The sequence below is a fragment of the Syzygium oleosum genome, unplaced genomic scaffold (assembly GCF_021117445.2).
Source record: "Syzygium oleosum isolate NSW1041296 unplaced genomic scaffold, Sole_v2.1 Sole_v2.05, whole genome shotgun sequence".
In the NCBI taxonomy this organism is placed as follows: Eukaryota; Viridiplantae; Streptophyta; class Magnoliopsida; order Myrtales; family Myrtaceae; genus Syzygium; species Syzygium oleosum.
In genome coordinates this window covers 6,662,561-6,680,756 of record NW_026607489.1, presented here as the reverse complement: position 1 = coordinate 6,680,756, position 18,196 = coordinate 6,662,561, and the positions used below count along the sequence as shown (strand labels likewise).

General features: G+C 40.0%; 1 protein-coding gene across 2 annotated transcripts; it reads right to left on the bottom strand.

Moving 5' to 3' along the window:
• Positions 1-1,540: 1,540 nt before the first annotated feature.
• On the bottom strand, positions 1,541-4,130 carry LOC130138254 (splicing factor U2af large subunit B-like). Of its 2 annotated transcripts, none has more exons than XM_056311786.1 (6): positions 3,923-4,130; positions 3,712-3,824; positions 3,138-3,584; positions 2,690-2,825; positions 2,375-2,442; positions 1,541-1,850 (listed from the first exon to the last, which is right to left on the bottom strand). In XM_056311786.1, the coding sequence occupies exons 1-6, from the start codon at positions 3,981-3,983 to the stop codon at positions 1,605-1,607; spliced, it is 1,071 nt and encodes a 356-aa protein (XP_056167761.1). In that variant the 5' UTR covers positions 3,984-4,130; the 3' UTR covers positions 1,541-1,604. The 2 variants fall into 2 exon arrangements, 1 of the variants encoding a protein (XP_056167761.1); XR_008816647.1 differs by having other exon boundaries at positions 1,770-1,850; positions 2,375-2,574; positions 3,923-4,118.
• Between the last annotated feature and the right edge of the window lie 14,066 nt (positions 4,131-18,196).

The window sequence follows — 18,196 nt, the reverse complement described above, 5'->3', positions numbered from 1 at the left end:
AACATATAAATAACGGGATAGTGGAGAGACAAAGAATACACATTAACAAGACACTTTTATAAACATAACATCGATTACAACACATACATTTGCAAGCCTTCTACAAGGCCACAATCTACGAACCACGCACAACAAAAAGGATCGGGTGATTGATAAGCTTAACTCCTCTACAAAAGGGGCACTCAAAGGATGGGGTAACTCGACCTATCCTTAATCCCCGTAGTATCCTGGCAGCGTCTCCGGATCAATTACGGTTGCTGGTCTGAAATGGTTTGGTTATACAACCATGAGAACACTTCTCAAAAAGCAGCTACCTAAGCCTCGCTTAGGTCAAAGCGTACCTCCGAACAATTTTAAACATGCGATTCAAACAATCGATGTGCCATAAACAATCACAGGTTTCCTTACCTCGCCTTGGCGCATACACAAGCCCTGCACGTTAGAATATCGCCATAACATAGCCAATAGCCCATCAAGCATGCGCAAAGCAATTCATGGCATGATCAAGCATAACATGGTTAATAATCCAGACGTGCTTATCAATTAACTCAGGCAAAGCATTCCCCAATGCAAATCGCACTAATTAAGTCCAGATTATTAACAACCCCTCGGGCCACCGAACTCCCGCCGGTCTTCTAGCGTAACCAGGTATCGTCTCGCTACTTCGGCGACGGCAATGTCCGGAACCCTCGCCCAGACGGCATTCCACAAAGGAGCATCGATCCGGCCTCCACCGCGATCGGCAACGTCTAGAACCCCCGCCTAGACGGCATCCGAACCCCCGTCGGGCATTGTCCACTACAAAAAAGTTGGTTTTAGCGACGAATTTTGCCACGAAAAATTTGGCAAAATTCGTTGCTAAACTAATTTGCGACGAAATTAGCGATGGAAAAAAATTCGTCGCTAATAGGCCGTCGCAAAATTTTGCGACGGAAAATTTCATTTTTCGTCGCAAATTTGCGACGAAAAAAAATTCGTCGCTAATTATTCGTGGCTAATTTGCCACGAAACAAAATTCGTCGCAAAATTCGTCGCTAATTATTCGTGGCAAAATTCGTGACTAATTTGCCACGAATTGTATTCGTGGCAAAATTCGTCGCTAATTTGCCACGAACTTTATTCGTGGCAAAATTCGTCGCTAAATATTCGTGGCAAAATTCGTCGCTAATTTGCCACGAACTGTATTCGTGGCAAAATTCGTCGCTATTTTTTTTAAAACTTTTTTTTGTTGGTCGCGAAATTGCGACGAAATATTTTCGTGGCAAAAATCGTTCTTAATTATTCGTGGCAAAATTTATCGCTAATTTGCGACGAACACATTTCGTGGCAAAATTCATGGCTAATTTGTCACCAATTTTTTTTTTGTCAGTTTTTTGCAACGAACTTATTCGTGGCAAAATTCGTGGGTAATTTAAATTACCCACCAAAATGAATGTATTTCATTTTCTTATTCGATTTTAAATGTAATTTAAAGCAAAATTAATTTCTAGAATTTGTATTTAACATTGATTAAGCACTTAATAACATCAAAATATTATAATAATATGAAAATGAAATATATTCAGCTACATTTTCCATGTACTTGAACATATAGCTCAATGTCATCAAACTATTATAATAATATGAAAATGAATACATTCATCTACATTTTTCATGTACTTGAACATTAGCTCAATGTACTTAAACATCCTTGGCAAATCTCCCCCTCCGCATATCAACACATAGCTCAATGTACTTGAACATAATCCTCTCAAGGGTATTTTGCCATGCTCGGGATCTCTTCGAGGTAATAAGATCGTGAAGTTCTTGCAGAGCATCTTGCTTCTTCTAGGATCCATGCAGAGCATTTTCTGGAATCCAGCAATTGCATCAGTGATAAGAATGCTGGATTGGCAATTTAATATCACTTCATACATTTCATTACATTGGTTCAGGGCACCAAAGGAGACATGATCTCGACCCTCATCTACAATTTTCAGTAGAGGATGGTCCATTACCAAGGATTGGCCACAAAGCACTACAATTATTAATTTGCGGTCAGGTCTTTTATGGCAACAAAGCACTACATTATCAACCCCCAAATCCATCATTTCCTAAGTCTTGCACAGTAGGCACATTGGCCACAGAGGATAGAAAAGAATCAGAGACAACGAATCATAATATAACAGATAATTTGCAACTTATGATGGGAGAGTATTGTAACATGGTAGCAGCCAACACCCCTTACCCCTCCTCCAAACGTCATAAAAAAACCAAAAGCAGAAAGACACATGAGCACCCATGTATTTCCAACACCCAGAGGGAGAAAAATGAAGACAAACGCAGATACCCAGGGAGGCAGAAGAGCATTGCCCATAGCAGGTGGTAGAATTACCTTTCCAACACCTGCGGAAGGTTCTCCATCTGGTCTGGGACGAGGTATGGCCACATTCACCAAATTACCTGCAAAACAAGTATCATTAGAACGAAGAAAAGAGCTTAGATTTTGAAATCTAGGTGAAGATATAAGGCTTTGGAAACTTCTTTCTGAATGTTAGGCCCGATTCTTTAAGCAGAATGTGGAACAAGAAAAGGCTGTAAAATAGAGATACAGCACAAAGAAAGAACAAAAATATTAATATACTTTTGGCGAGTCAAAAACCTCAAAATAAGAGCAAAAATTAACAAGAACTATATAGACAGTTCTTACCAAATTTTCCGCCTTCTTGTCTCATATCCTCCAATATATCTTCATACTCCCCATCATCTTTAAGCTCATCCTCAGTAACTACTTGTGTTAGACATACCACTTTAGTAGCAAGTGCACCAAGTTGATACATAAGCTTCTGCAAAAGTTAAAAAGCCTTGGTAATTTAGACTTGAGGACATAATCGTAACAAGACAAATTAAAAAGAAGAAACCAATGTCACACATTCAATGAACCACATCTCAGTTAAAGTTCCAACTCACAGATGCAAAATAAAATAAAAGCGGAGATGACGCTGAAAAAAACTACTATGAATATACTCGAGAATATGTCAACAATGCTGCTATAATTCACGGAACTGAAATTGCAAGAATTAGCCAAAAAATTGAAATTGTAGAAAAACTTGACCATGCAAAAGGACTCCTCAACGATGAATGTAAAAACCTTTCACCTGCAGAGCTATCTGCTGCTGTGCATGCAACAAAACACTCTCCTGTTCAGGTTTTGGTTGGTTTGCACCTTGGTTAGCACGCCTAACAGTGAGAGTCTTGTCGCCCATTTTAATGCCATCGAGAGCTGCACAAGCTATATCCGTGACTGAGAGATCTTGATAAATGCAAAAAGCATAGCCTTTGGAATTTCCAGTCTCCCTGTCTTTCACTAGATCAAAACCCCTAAGAGGACCAAAAGATTCCAGCAGCTCCCTCACTTGCACTTCTGTAAAGTAATATGGTAATCCACCCACAAAAATGCGGTCAGGACCTTCAAGCCCACCAGCAGAACCCGGGGTTAAACCAACCGCACCAAGATTTAGGTTAGGATTAGGTTGGCTAGGACCAAGAGTTGCTGCAAGGGAGGGGTTGTAATCACTGGACCTCCTCACCTTCACAGGCGCTCCCTGCACAAAAATTCAAACTAGTTAACGTTTTGTCAATGTTGTAGATATATGAATGTCCTCGAAAAAAGGGGGCAGATCCACCGCAAGAAAAAATGTAGAATTATGTTAAAAATGTAATTGAACTTACCTCAAAGATAATGCCATCTAAGGCCATTGCATTGCTTGCCTCCTCAACAGATCTCATTTCCACAAAAGCAAACTTCTTTTCATGGTTTATGTAAACATTGACAACAGCATCCCCTGTGCACATAAAAACAAAAGATGAAAATCAATACCATAATAGAAATGTGAACTAAAATAGTTATTAACTCAAGGGCTTAAAATTAAAGTCCTCCTACCTGGACCTGCAGTATTTCCTCCAATAGCAGCCATAACCTGGCTAAAAAAGGTCGCAAGCATCTATCCAACGAAAGCTTCACAAAAATTAACACATGAAGCACTACCTTCTGCAAGTGAAGTCTGAGTGTTCTTGAGCATCTATCCAACGATTGCTTTGTCCTCTCCATTTTCTTCCTTTTCCCCAGAAAAAAAAATAAAGGAAGAACACCCAAGAAAGAACTCACGCCGATTCGAGCCTCGGCCCGCTATTCACAACAGCATAAAAAAAGGTCCAAAATTGCACGTCTATTCTCAAATTGGAGAACTGGGTCATTCATCAAACACTTGCAAAGCACCCTATCCTGACCCATTTACCCTATAAACTCACAAACATCATCTCCATTTCTCGATCAAGACTATACCCAATTCTAACGAAACAAGAGCAACGACAACCATTACAATAATCCGACGATATATCTATCAGTTGACACACGAACATACTCGAGAACTTCAATAAGAAGGTCACAAAATCAGAGTAGACGGAACGTACAAATCTCGGAATGGGACCGACGGAACGTATTAATCTCGGAATGGGAACGTACCAATCTCGGAATGGCTGGAAACTATTGAGGCCCTCCTCCCACAGGTAGCCGTCCCTCTCGACGGTGGTGATGTTGCCGCCGACGCGGTCCCTGGCCTCGGTGACGACCACGTCGGGGGCCCTGTCGCGGTGCTTCGTGGTGAGCGTCTAGGCGATGCAAAGCCCGCTGATCCCGCCCCCGACCACCACGCAATCAACCAGTCCCCCGCCGGCGGCCCTCGGCTGGGAGATCGCGGGGCCCTCGGCGACGGAGCACCTGATCCCGGCGGGCGCGCGGGAGGGCTTGTGGGAGCGGAACGGGCGGATGGCGACGGAGGAGGAGGCGACGGCGGCAGTGGCTGTGAGGGTGGCCATCATGGCTGGTGGAGGGGAGGAGGAAGCGACGGAGAGGTGTTTGGCGGAAGGGGGATCCGAGGAATAACAGAGAGAGAGAGAGAAAAATTGGGGTGAGGGCGGGCAAATTTGAGAGAGGGCGGGGAGCAAAATTAGGGAATTTTGCCACGGACAGAAGAGTTCGTCGCTAAACAAAGCCACGGACATAAAAAAAATGAATTGCGGGCATTTTTATGAAATTCGTGGCTAAAATCCGTTGCAAATTTGCCACGGATTTTAGCCACGAATTTCATAAAAATGCCCACAATTCATTTTTTTTATGAAATTCGTGGCTAAAATAAAAAATTCCATACACATGCCTACGTCCATTTTTTATGAAATTCGTTGCTAAAATCTGTGACAAATTTGCCACGGATTTTAGCCACGAATTTCATAAAAATGCCCACAATTCATTTTTTTTATGAAATTCGTGGCTAAAATCCGTGGCAAAAATGCCCACAATTCATTTTTTTTTATGAAATTCGTGTCTAAAATCCGTGGCAAAAATTGCCACGGATTTTAGCCACGAATTTCATAAAAATGCCCACAATTCATTTTTTTTATGAAATTCGTGGCTAAAATCCGTAGCAAAAATGCCCACAATTCATTTTTTTTATGAAATTCGTGGCTAAAATCCGTGGCAAATTTGCCACGGATTTTAGCCACGAATTTCAAAAAAATGCCCATACACCTACGTCCATTTTGCCACGGATTTTAGCCACGAATTTCATAAAAATGCCCACAATTCATTTTTTTTATGAAATTCGTTCTAAAATCCGTGCAAAAATGCCTACAATTCATTTTTTTTTATGAAATTCGTGGCTAAAATCCGTGGCAAAAATGCCCATAATTCATTTTTTTTATGAAATTCGTGGCTAAAATCCGTGGCAAATTTGCCACGAATTTTTAAAAAATGCCATACACATGCCTACGTCCATTTTTTTATGAAATTCGTGGCTAAAATCCGTGGCAAATTTGCCACGGATTTTAGCCACGAATTTCATAAAAATGCCCACAATTCATTTTTTTTATGAAATTTGTGGCTAAAATCCATGGCAAATTTGCCACGGATTTTAGCCACGAATTTCATAAAAAATGCCCGCAATTCATTTTTTTTTCAAATGTTAAATCCGTGCAAATTTGCCATGAATTTCATTTCTACTAGCCCACACACGCCTAATTCATTTTTTTTCTCGACAATAACGTGTCAGTAACAATAATAGCAATAATAATAATCAACAATAACAACAACAATAATAATAATAACAATAACAACAACAATAATAATAATAACAATAACAACAACAATAACAACAATACTAATAAATATGACAACAACAATAAACTCTTGTCATAATAATAATTACGACATAATTAGTAAAAAGTCTCAAAAATCTAAATCGTCAACTTCACCTTCGTCTTCATCTTGATCTTCATCTTCTTCTTGAACATCATCGTCGTCATCGTCATCGTCATCATATTCTTCAGTTTGAACCGTGTTACAAACTTCCTCTTGTTGATATGCTGTATCCTTCCAATGTTCCTCGATTTTTCTTCGTGCTTTGATTTTAGATACAGCCAATCAATCAGTTTTGTCACGTTTCAAACTAGGATATGATGCATAATATACTTGAATTGCTTGTTGTGCCAACACAAATGGTTCATATTTCATATACCTTTTCTTGTAATTTATTTCAACTAAATTAAACTTCGTATGCACCTTCATTCCTTTGACGGGGTCGAACCACATGCACTTAAATAACACAACCCGCATTAATGGTCCGGGGTACTCTATCTCCATGATTTCATCCAACAAGCCATAAAAATCATCTTTTGAACTGCAACCATTGGATGACCGAACACACACACCACTATTCATTGTGGCTTTTCCCATTCAATATTCTTGAGTGTGAAAATTATACCCGTTTATGAAATATGCTGGCCAAGTTCGTACTCTTGACTTTAGACCCCATGACAGATAATATAGCAATCTTTGCTCTTCAACTTGATCATGATTACTGTGAACCTAAGGTCACACACGCAAAGTCAATAATATATATTTAAATGATGTATAAAATATTAATAACTTGATTTTAGTCCATAGGCAACTTACATATGTTTTGAACCATGCTGCAAATTGTTCATCGCACAAACGGTCCAACTCATTTGGTGGTAGTTCATACATTGAAGTTTGAAAAATCCTATTAACAATTTACATTTATATATTAGTAAATATTTGACACGCAATACATATATTAGCGACGAATTTATTTTTCATTGCAAATTACGTCGCAAAATTAGCGACGAAAAAAAATAAGTCACTAACTTCGTCGCAAATTAGCAACGAATACTTTTTCGTCGCAAATTCCGTTGCAAATTAGCGACGAATTTTTTTCGTGGCAAATTCTGTCGCAAATTAGCGACGACATTTTTTTCCATCGCAAATTAGCAACGGAAAAAAAATTCGTCGATAATTTCGTCGCAAATTTGCGACGAATTTTTTTTCGTGGCAAATTCCGTCGCAAATTAGCGACGACTTTTTTTTTCGTCGCAAATTAGCAACGGAAAAAAAATTCGTCGCTAATTTCGTCGCAAATTAGCCACGAATTTTTTTTGTGGCAAATTCCGTCGCAAATTAGCCATGGATTTTTTTCCGTCGCAAAATTCGTCCCAAATTTGCGACGAATTTTTTTTTCGTCGGAAATTAGCGACGAAAAAAAAATTCGTTGCAAATTCCGTCGCTAATTTCCGTGGCTAAATCCTTGTTTTTTTGTAGTGGTCTAGAACCCCCGCCTAGACGGAACGTGTCGTGACCATGCACACACCTCAACAATCATTACCAATTCTTATCTTTGTAAATTAGCCCAATGTCAACTAAACCCGTTAAAACGCCACGATAACACCGAATAATTCTTGAGAGAGAGAAAAATCGAGAATATACAAAATCAGGTCCAAACTAGGCAGTTGTGCAGTGACAGAAATCCGTTTGAAATAAATAATAAACCAATTCCAAAAATTATGAAATTTGGATATGTTGTACAAAACATTTTGATGAACATTTTTCATGAAGAACACAAAATCCAGTTCTGTCTAGAACTACCTCTTTTTGTCATCCAAAGTCGGACATAAAATATTTCATTCGGACTGGCCATCCGGCTTTCAAAATGCATTTCAAACAGTAACCAAATCTTCTTAGAAAGATTTGAAATTTTTATATGTCATAGCCACAAATGTATCCAACAAGTTTTGTGAAGGGAGTATTTTGAAAATAGGTCTGGAAAAATTTATAAAAATTCGAATAGACCCGAAGGTCGGAGGAACAGTGTTTCCGACAGACTAATTTCGATCCAAAGATGGACTTCCGAATGGTTTCAAATGATTTTAAAAAATTCCCAAATTAAATCATGTTATACTTTAAGATGTTAGGAGAAACTTTCATGAAGAACATTTCTCCAAGTTCGGCTCACAAAAGTCACAAAAAAATAGTAAAAACCAGCGATGCAGTAGCAACCTTACCGGAAATCAACCAACAAGCACCACCAAGCAAACCAAGCACAACCAGCCACTAAACCAACTATCCACAGCCCTTAAACCATCCCTAACATGTCCATTAGTCACCCCTTAGCCTAGTCAAGGGTTAGGAAGCCACTTACTAAGAATGCCTGAGCAAGAAACCGAACAAAGCCAAGCCAAGCCAAGCAAGCAGCAGCTGCTCCGGCGGTCGGACGGGTGGCTCGGTGATTTCCGGCGACTTGGACGACGGTGAGCGGTTGCCGGACGGCTGAGGTGATTGGCTGGTGGAGGTGGACGAAGCTGCTGGTCGGGCGTGCAGCAAGAAGAAGCCAAGAAGCAGAACAAGAAGCAGCAAAGCAGCAGCAGTAGTAGCGAAGCAGCAGCAGCCTTAGCGGACGGGCGGCGGCTCACGACGGAGTCGGGCGGAGATGGGGGCTGAACGGGGACGGGATGGTGGCTAGTTCTAGTGGAAAATGGGCTGGCGTGGTGCTGTAATGGAGAAGTTGCAGCAAAAACAAAAGCAGAAATGAAGAAGAAGAAGCAGCACGTGAGGGCAGCTTGAGGAGTCAGCCAAGCAGAGGTTACGTGGGATCATCATTGGGAGGAATGGGCGGAAGTCAGCAAGGTCAGCAAAGCCAGAAGTCAGCAGTAGCATGGGTGGACGTAGGGGTGCAGCGGAAAAGAAGGAAAGGAAGTCAGCAAGCAGAACAGAAGCAGCAACGTGGGGCTGCTCGGCAGGGAAAGAGGAGGAGGAGAGAGAGAGGAGAGAGAGAGAGAGAGACTAAAGTCAACATATCAATCAAGTGCAATCCAAGGGCTCACAATTGGTCTTGTTGGGCAAGCTAGATCCAAGGGCCACGAAAATTTCGAATTTCAAAATCAAAGAAAAGACTAGATAGACACTAAATAAAATAAACCAAGAGGGAGGTATACTGATCTACATTCACACCCGGTCCAAATTTCACTTTCCGACAAATCCGAGCAATCTCAAGGTTGGCCACGCTTATGTGACGTTGTCCAAATAAATTAGTCGTGACACTTCGAGAAATTCGCCATCCAAGTTCGGATTCAAATGACGGTCAATTTCACTCAAATGCGACTTGAGTGTATCTTTAACTAACGGACGGCTTTTTAGGGTTTATGCGTATCGACCTATGGTTACTCAAGTCATGGCGACCTCGATCGTCATCGAAGGTCAATTCATGGTCGAGTTCTTAGGTCTACATACATTTCCCTAGGTAGCCATTCCCTAAAGGTTAGTATCCCGACAATGATCAGTTTCAGGCGAGATTTAACTACAACTGCATCGAAGAATATACACATTTCATTTATCCCAAAAGTGGATTGAAATTCAGAATGTCATAGCTATTTTCTTTCTCTTTTTATGTAGAGATTGTTTTTTTAAATATAGAAGCTATCATCAAGAAAAACAATTTTTCCGTGAGGTGTTATAGGTGCAATTGGGTCAATCTTACCCTATCATAAGTGATTACTATGTTATGTTCTTGGTTAGAAATGTATTTTTATGTGCATTAGGTAGTAAAGAAGAGATCCGCTAGGGATGGAAGATGGGATGGAAGAGAAAGTGACACAACAGTTCACGTCCCGCTTGAAGAGATAGTGATTTTGGAGAAGATATCTCCACTTGGTGAAACACGGCATTGAAGAAGACTTGATGTAGAATTTATTAGTGGTGCGTTTCTGGACTGATTGGACAAACAGAAGTCCAAACAGAAAGCGAAACAATGATGCAATTAGATGGTTTTTTTCTATTATTTTAGTATTTTTTATGAGTTAATTTTAAGGGTCGTTTTTGTAATTTTGCTATTTGATGCTTATTAACTTTCCTATTATGATTAGGTTTCCAATTCAGATTAGGTAACTTTCCTATTATGATTAGGTTTCCTATTGTAATTAGGTTTAACCCCTATAAAAGGATGTTTAGGGTTTGTTTTGAAGAGATAACATTATTATCATCAATATTGAATTTCGAGATTGTTTTCTCTAAGCAAGGTTTTGCTTGAATTATTCGCTGAACGCTGCGTCAGGTGGTATCAGAGCCTATGGTGACTGGCGGTGGTCTTCGTGACGATGCTTAGGAGACTAGAGCCCCAACCCTTGGGGACGACGCACTGCAACGTTTGCAGCAGCGTTTAATGGAACGCTTGGATCAATGATTCGATCAAAGTCTTTGTTGTTTCGAAGAACGATTTGACGAGTTAACAAAACGATTCGAAGGTCTCGGCGTTGATGTGAACCGGAATCGGCGGAATGACAGAAGGTCGGGTGCAGATCTTGCTCGCGGTGATCCTGTTGATAGGCCTGTTCTTGTCCGCAGGCAGAATAACCCTCTGTTTTCAGAGAGTTCGAAAGAAGAAGAAACTGAAAATTTTGATGAGGAATGTGCTGATTATGGTGGCAGAAATCATCAGGGAGGACTTTCAGAGAAGGCATGATAGGAGAGATGGACGACGACGCTATGACGATCGTGAAGGTAACAACTTTAAATTGAAAGTCGATATCCCTTATTTTAATAGTAGTCTGAGTATAGAAGAATTTCTGGATTGACTTGCTGATATAGATAGATTTTTCGATTATATGGAGACCCCTGGTGAGAAAAGGGTGCAATTAGTAGCCTGTAGATTAAAGGGGAGTGCGTCTGCATGGTGGGAGAGATTGCAGAATAAGAGGGAGCGAGAAGGGAAAGAGAGAGTTCGAACTTGGACTAAGATGAGGAGGCTGTTGAAGCAAGAATTCCTTCTACCAGACTATGAGCAGATTATGTTCCAGCAGTACCAACGTTGCCAGCAGGGCAATCGGACTGTGCATGAGTATACGGCCGAATTTATGAGATTGGCGGAGCGGAATAATTTATCAGAGACGGATGGACAGCAAGTGGCCAGATATCTTGATGGTTTGAAACCCTTCATTCGAGATAAAATTGGAGTGTAGTTTTTGCGAAATTTAACTAAAGCCAAGAATATGGCGATGAAGGCAGAATTGATGCAGCAAGATAGGGGAAGAAGAGGCTACGAAAATTATCGAGGTAGCAGTTCGAGCAGTTCGGTAGAAAAGAGCAGTTTCAATAATCGCTTTAACGTAGGGTGAAATCAGGAATATAAGGCGGTAGAAAAGTGCCCTATGAATGAGCCGAGGGATAAGGGAACGCAAGCACAGAAAACTGCGAACCCTAACCCTTATACTAAACCAGCCACGATAAAGTGTTACAGGTGTAATCAGCCTGGGCACCGTTCTAATGAATGCCCTCAAAGAAAAACCGTAAACGTAGCAGCGAGAGAAGAGGAGGAAGATGGATATTGCTGTGCGCCGGATGGTGAAGACGATGATTTTGAAGATGAAGAACAGGAGCAAGTAAACTGTGTGGTGCGTAGAATGATGTTGGCCCCAAAATAGGAAGATGATTCGCAGCGCCATCAGTTATTCCGAACCAAGTGCACCATTCTGGGAAAAATCTTTGCTGTGGTTATTAATAGTGGAAGTATGGAGAATATCATTGAGAAGGAGGCAGTGAAGAAGTTGGGAATACCCGTAGAGAAGCATCCTAATCCATATACATTAAGATGGATTAAATCTGGAGAGAAAAGTATTCAGGTAACTGAGCGATGTAAAATTCCATTCCCCATCGGTAAGTATCATGATAAGTTGTATTATGATGTAGTAGACATAAATGTATGTCATGTGTTATTTTGGAGACCATGGCAATTTGATGTAGATGCTCAGCATTCGGGAAGAAGCAATCAGTATAACTTTGTGAATGATGGAGTGAAGTATATGTTGCTGTCACTGAAGAACAAAGGAAAACAAGTTGCTAAAAATAATTTCCTTACCCTTACGAGGAAATTTGAAGCTGAGGTTAAGGAGACTCGATAGATTCACATGCTGGTCATGAAACAAATAATTGAGACTGAGGCTGAATTACAAGTGGAGGAGCAGCCTGAAGCAGTCAGGCCTTTATTGAAGGAATTTAGCGAACTGATGCCTGAAGAGATTCCAGATGGGTTGCTGCCTATGCGCGATATTCAACACCATATAGACTTAATTCCTGGTGCTAGTCTGCCAAATTTACCGCACTACAGGATGAGTCCAAAAGAAAGCGAGATTCTAAAAGAGAAGGTGGAGGAGTTGTTGCGAAAGGGACACATTCAGAATAGCATGAGCCCATATGCTGTTCCGGCCTTGTTGACTCCTAAGAAAGATGGGAGTTGGCGGATGTGTGTAGATAGCAGGGCCATTAATAAAATAACCGCGGGTTATAAGTTTCCAATTCCGAGATTGGATGACATACTGGATAGGTTGCACGGTGCTAAGTGGTTCTCGAAGCTAGATTTGAAGAATGGATACCATCAGATTCGGATTCGGCCTGGAGATGAGTGGAAGACAGCTTTCAAAACAAAGGAGAGGTTGTACGAATGGTTGGTTATGCCTTTCGGACTTTCCAATGCTCCAAGCACTTTCATGAGGCTTATGAATCAGGTTCTGAAATCTTTTATTGGCAAATTTATTGTAGTTTATTTTGATGATATCTTGATTTATAGTAAGACTGAGGAGGATCATCTGATGCATTTAAGGGAGGTGTTGACAGCCTTACAGATTAATAAGCTGTATATTAATCTTAAGAAGTGCAGTTTTTTAATTAATAAGCTGTTATTCTTGGGGTTTATTATTACTGCTGAAGGAATAGAGGTAGATGAGGCGAAGGTAAGAGCAATCAGAGAGTGGCCGACTCCTAAAACAGTTTCTGACGTTAGGAGTTTTCATGGGTTGGCTACTTTTTATCGGCGATTTATTAAGAATTTTAGTACTATCGTAGCCCCAATTACTGAATGTATGAATAAAGGCAAATTTCTATGGGGAGAGGAAGCTGAGAATAGTTTTGCTATTTTGAAGGAGAAGTTATGTACTACACCTGTTCTTGCTTTACCTGATTTTGATAAACCATTTGAAGTTGACCGTGATGCTAGTGGAGTGGGTATAGGAGCTGTTTTATCTCAAGAGCGCAGACCAGTTTGCTATTTTAGTGAGAAGCTCAGTGACGCAAGGCAGAAGTGGAGCACTTATGATAAAGAATTCTATTCTGTCGTAAGGGCTTTGGAGACTTTGGAGCATTATCTGATTGGGAAAGAATTCGTCCTTTATTCTGATCATGAAATTTTGAAGTATCTGAATAGTTAGAAAAGGATTAGCAAAGATATGCATGCACGATGGTGTCAATTTTTGCAAAAATTTCCTTTCAGATTACAGCAGAAGTCAGGTGTGCATAATGTTGTAGCAAATGCATTGAGTAGGAGAGCTGGCTTGTTGATTATGTTGAGCCAGGAAATTCTAGGGTTCAAGCAGCTGAAAGACTGTTATGCAGATGATGATGACTTTACAAAAATTTAGGAGTCATGTACTGCTGGTCAACCTGTACAAGAATTTTATGTGCAGGATGGTTATCTGATGCGTGGCAATCAGTTTTGCCTTCCTTGGACATCATTATGAGAGAAGGTAATTCGCGATTTATATGATGGTGGATTAGCTGCACATCTAGGCCGTGATAAAACTATTGCTGCAGTCCGGGAGCGATTTTACTGGCTCCAGTTGCGTCGAGATGTCAGTAGGTACGTACAAAAGTGTTATGTTTGCCAGACTGCTAAGGGTCAATCTAAGAATACATGTCTCTATATGCCTTTACCTGTTCCTAACAATATATGGGAAGATCTGTCCATGGATTTTGTGCTTGGTTTACCACAGACACAAAGAGGCGCGGATTCTGTTTTCGTTGTGGTTGACAGATTTTCCAAGATGGCGCACTTTATTCCTTGTAGGAAGACTTCTGATGCAGTAAGTGTGGCTAGATTATTCTTTAAGGAAGTGATTCGATTGCATGGTGTGCCCAAGTCTATTACCTCATATAGGGATAGCAAATTTCTGGGGCATTTTTGGCGGACTTTGTGGAAGTTGTTTGATTCATCTTTGAATTTCAGTAGCACAGCTTACCTGCAGACTGATGGGCAAACAAAGGTGGTTAATAGAACTCTGGGAAACTTGATTCAAAGCATTTGTGGAGATAAGCCGAAGTAATGGGATGTTGCTTTATCACAAGCAGAGTTTGCTTATAATAATGCAGTTCATAGTTCTATTGGCAGGTCGCCTTTTTCCGTTATTTATACAAAGGCATCTCAGCATACTCTGGATTTGGTACAGTTGCCTAAGCAAGCGAATAAAAGTGTAGCAGCGGATCATATGGCTAAACAGATTGTGGAAGAGCATCATGAAGTCAAACAGAAATTAGAGGAAGCTAATCATAAGTATAAAGCTGGAGCAGATAAACACAAGCGAAAGCAGGTGTTTGCGATAGGTGATCAAGTCATGGTTTTTCTTCGTAAAGAGCGATTATCAGTTGGATCTTACAGTAAATTACAGCACAAGAAGTATGGACCTTACGCTGTCAGCAAGAAGATCAACGATAATGCTTATGTTATAGACCTTCCACATAGCATGGACATATCCAACACTTTTAATGTTGCTGATTTGTCACCGTTTCATGAGTCCACAGAGTCGTTATATCCAGATCCTGATTTTAACTCGAGGACGAGTTCTTTTCAAGTGGAGGAGAATGATGCAGAATTTATTAGTGGTGCATTTCTGGACCGATTGGACAAACAGAAATCCAAACGGAAAGCGAAACGGTGATGCGATTAGATGGTTTTTTCCTATTATTTTAGTATTTTTTTATGAGTTAATTTTAAGGGTCGTTTTTGTAATCTTGCTATTTGATGCATATTAACTTTCTTATTATGATTAGATTTCCTATTATGATTAGGTTTCCAATTCAAATTATGTAACTTTCCTATTATGATTAAGTTTCCAATTCAGATTAGGTAATTTTCCTATTATGATTGGGTTTCCTATTGTAATTAGGTTTAACCCCTATAAAAGGGTGTTTAGGGTTTGTTTTGAAGAGATAACATTATTATCATCAATATTGAATTTCGAGATTTTTCTCTCTAAGTAAGGTTTTGCTTGAATTATTCGCTGAACACTGCATCAAAACTGGACAAATTCCCAGTGTGGACAGACACTTAGCCGTGATTGACCAAGTATTTGTGGACCAGTCACAGGTGCAATCTGGCGTGTGACCAGGGGCATCGTGACCTGGATTTTGTGGAAGGGTGCTATGAACGTGACCAAAGGGAAGGCTTGGGACGTGCATGCTCGTGTCGGAATGTGCCGTGTGTGGCTTGACCCGTGGGATTCAGTTCGCCATCGTGTTTGCTTTTTGCTTAATGGTTTGTGGCCTGGTCAAGTCAAGGCGAGATGCTTGCCGACAACACTGGGCTGAAAATTTGGTGGCTAAAATTCTGCCCCGTGACGCCTACCAAGGTGGTGATTCGGTTAATGGAACCTACATTGATTAGTCTCTTTTTTCCTGTATCCTCCGAACTGGGGTCCTTAACCTAGACAAGATCAGAAAACCCTTTTTCTTTAATTATCCATTCAACGCATCTCGACGTTATTTGCTATTATTTGCTATTAAAGATATTATTTTATTTGATGTTCCATACATCTTGGCATCATCGTAACTGAGGGACTTAATTAAAATTTTTTGTATTATCGGGAATTGATTAGAAAAAATGAAAGTGCAGAGATTTGGTTAAAAAAAAGTAGTGAAGGGATCGCCACAAAAAGTAAAGCTTTTTTCTATATTACCATGAAATATCATCTATATTCTCAACTTTTTTCTTCAAAGGAAGTCCTTTTGAGTTTAAGACTCGTTCACTTGGAGCTGAAAAAATACATTCAAATTTTTTTTAGACTTTCGGATTTGCACTCGGCAGTTTGAATTTCATTTGAGGTATAAAAGTAAAACATGAAATCACGAAATAAGTTGTATTTTTTTTTGGTCTATCCCATTTCTAACTCTCATTTCTCTCTGACTTTCTGCTCTGCCTCTTGCAGAGGCGAGAGTTGAACTCCACATCTGTGATACTAGCGCCCCCACCTTTCCAATCCCTTTACTAGTAGGGCCACATGCCTATTGACACGGAACAAGTTGTTGAATAGTCTTACTTCGTTTTGGTTTCCGAATTAAAACTTCTTTTGTCTTTTGGTTTTATAACTCAGACTTTTCAATAGACTAGCAAGCTTCGTTCTTTCGGACTACTGTCCCTCTCAATCTCGCTCTCACAAGATGACTTTGACTAGTAAACCAACGATTATTAACAAATAAATATACTTCTCGAAAATTGTGATCCACACATCTGGTATGCGTGGCCCTCTATTTGCAAAGACTGATAGAGTCTTCTTTAGAGTAAGGACTGGGATGTAAGTCAATCCGCATTTGTGATACTAGCGTCCCCACCTCTCCAATCCTTTTAACAGTAGGGCCGCATGCCTATTGACACGGAACAAGTTGTTGAATAGTCTTACTTCGTTTTAGTTTCCAAATTAAAACTTCTTTTGTCTTTTGGTTTTAACACTCATATTTTTCAGTAGACTAGCAAGCTTCGTTCTTTCGAACTACCGTCCCTCTCAAAGCTCGCTCTCATCAGATGACTTTGACTAGTAAACCAATAATTATTAACAAAGAAATATACTTCTCGTGAATTGTGATCTACTTGTCTGGTATGCGTGACCCTCTATTTGCAAAGACTCATCAAGTCTTCTTTAGAGTAAGGACTGGGATGTACGTCAACTCGCATATGTGATACTAGCGTCCCCACTTCTCCAATCCCTTCAATAGCAGGGCCGCATGCCTATTGACATGGAACAAGTTGTTGAATAGCCTTACTCCGTTTTAGTTTCCGAATTAAAACTTCTTTTGTCTACTGGTTTTAACACTCATATTTTTCAGTAGACTAGCAAACTTCGTTCTTTCGAACTACCGTCCCTCTCAAATCTCGCTCTCATCAGATGACTTTGACTAGTAAACCAATAATTATTAACAAAGAAATATACTTCTCGTGAATTGTGATATGCACGTCTGATCTGCGTGACCCTCTATTTGCAAAGACTCATCGAGTCTTCTTTAAAGTAAGGACTGGGATGTAAGTTAACAACGCTGAAAACTTAATGTTGCTGAAATACAATCTCAACCTGCACTAATAAATTATGAATTCACTGCTGAGAAAGCATGAAATTAAACAAATAATGATGGGTGTTTAGAGTTATATTTTGTCTCTGTTTTTATATAGAGATCGTTATCATAAACACAGAAGCCATCATCAAGAAAAATAATAATTTTTAGGTGTTATAGGCGCAATCGGGTTAATCAAAAGCTATTTTCTTGTTCTTTCAATCTGGCCTTTTTAACGTCGGCTCGATATTTGGTTTGTCAAGTGGCCAAAGATATTTTGTTCTTGAAGGCGGCCGGACAACTTGCCCCTGTGGAAGGACAGTTGACGTCAAAGGAGGACTAAACCATCAAATTCCATTCTTCTTGGCCCACTCAACTATCTATTCCAAATTACTAACGAGGACTTTCACTCCATAAGTTAAACCAGCATTTTTCCCCACATTTTAAAGCTATTAGAAAACGGTCGAACACTGTGAGTACTAAGTAGGGCGTTAAATGTGAAACCCAAGATGTGAAATTAAGAAAACAAGCAAACTAGAAAGAGTAAAAAGATAAAATAAGGAGCGTCGAAGCCTGCAACCATAACATTTGTCATGATATCAGGTTAGACAAATCATTTTCTCTCAAAAACTTACACTGCTTGGCAATCAACCGATCTGAATATATAAGTATATCACTTGAAACAACCCATGGAAAAAAATTGAGAAAAATTAAAGCCGTGCAGACAAG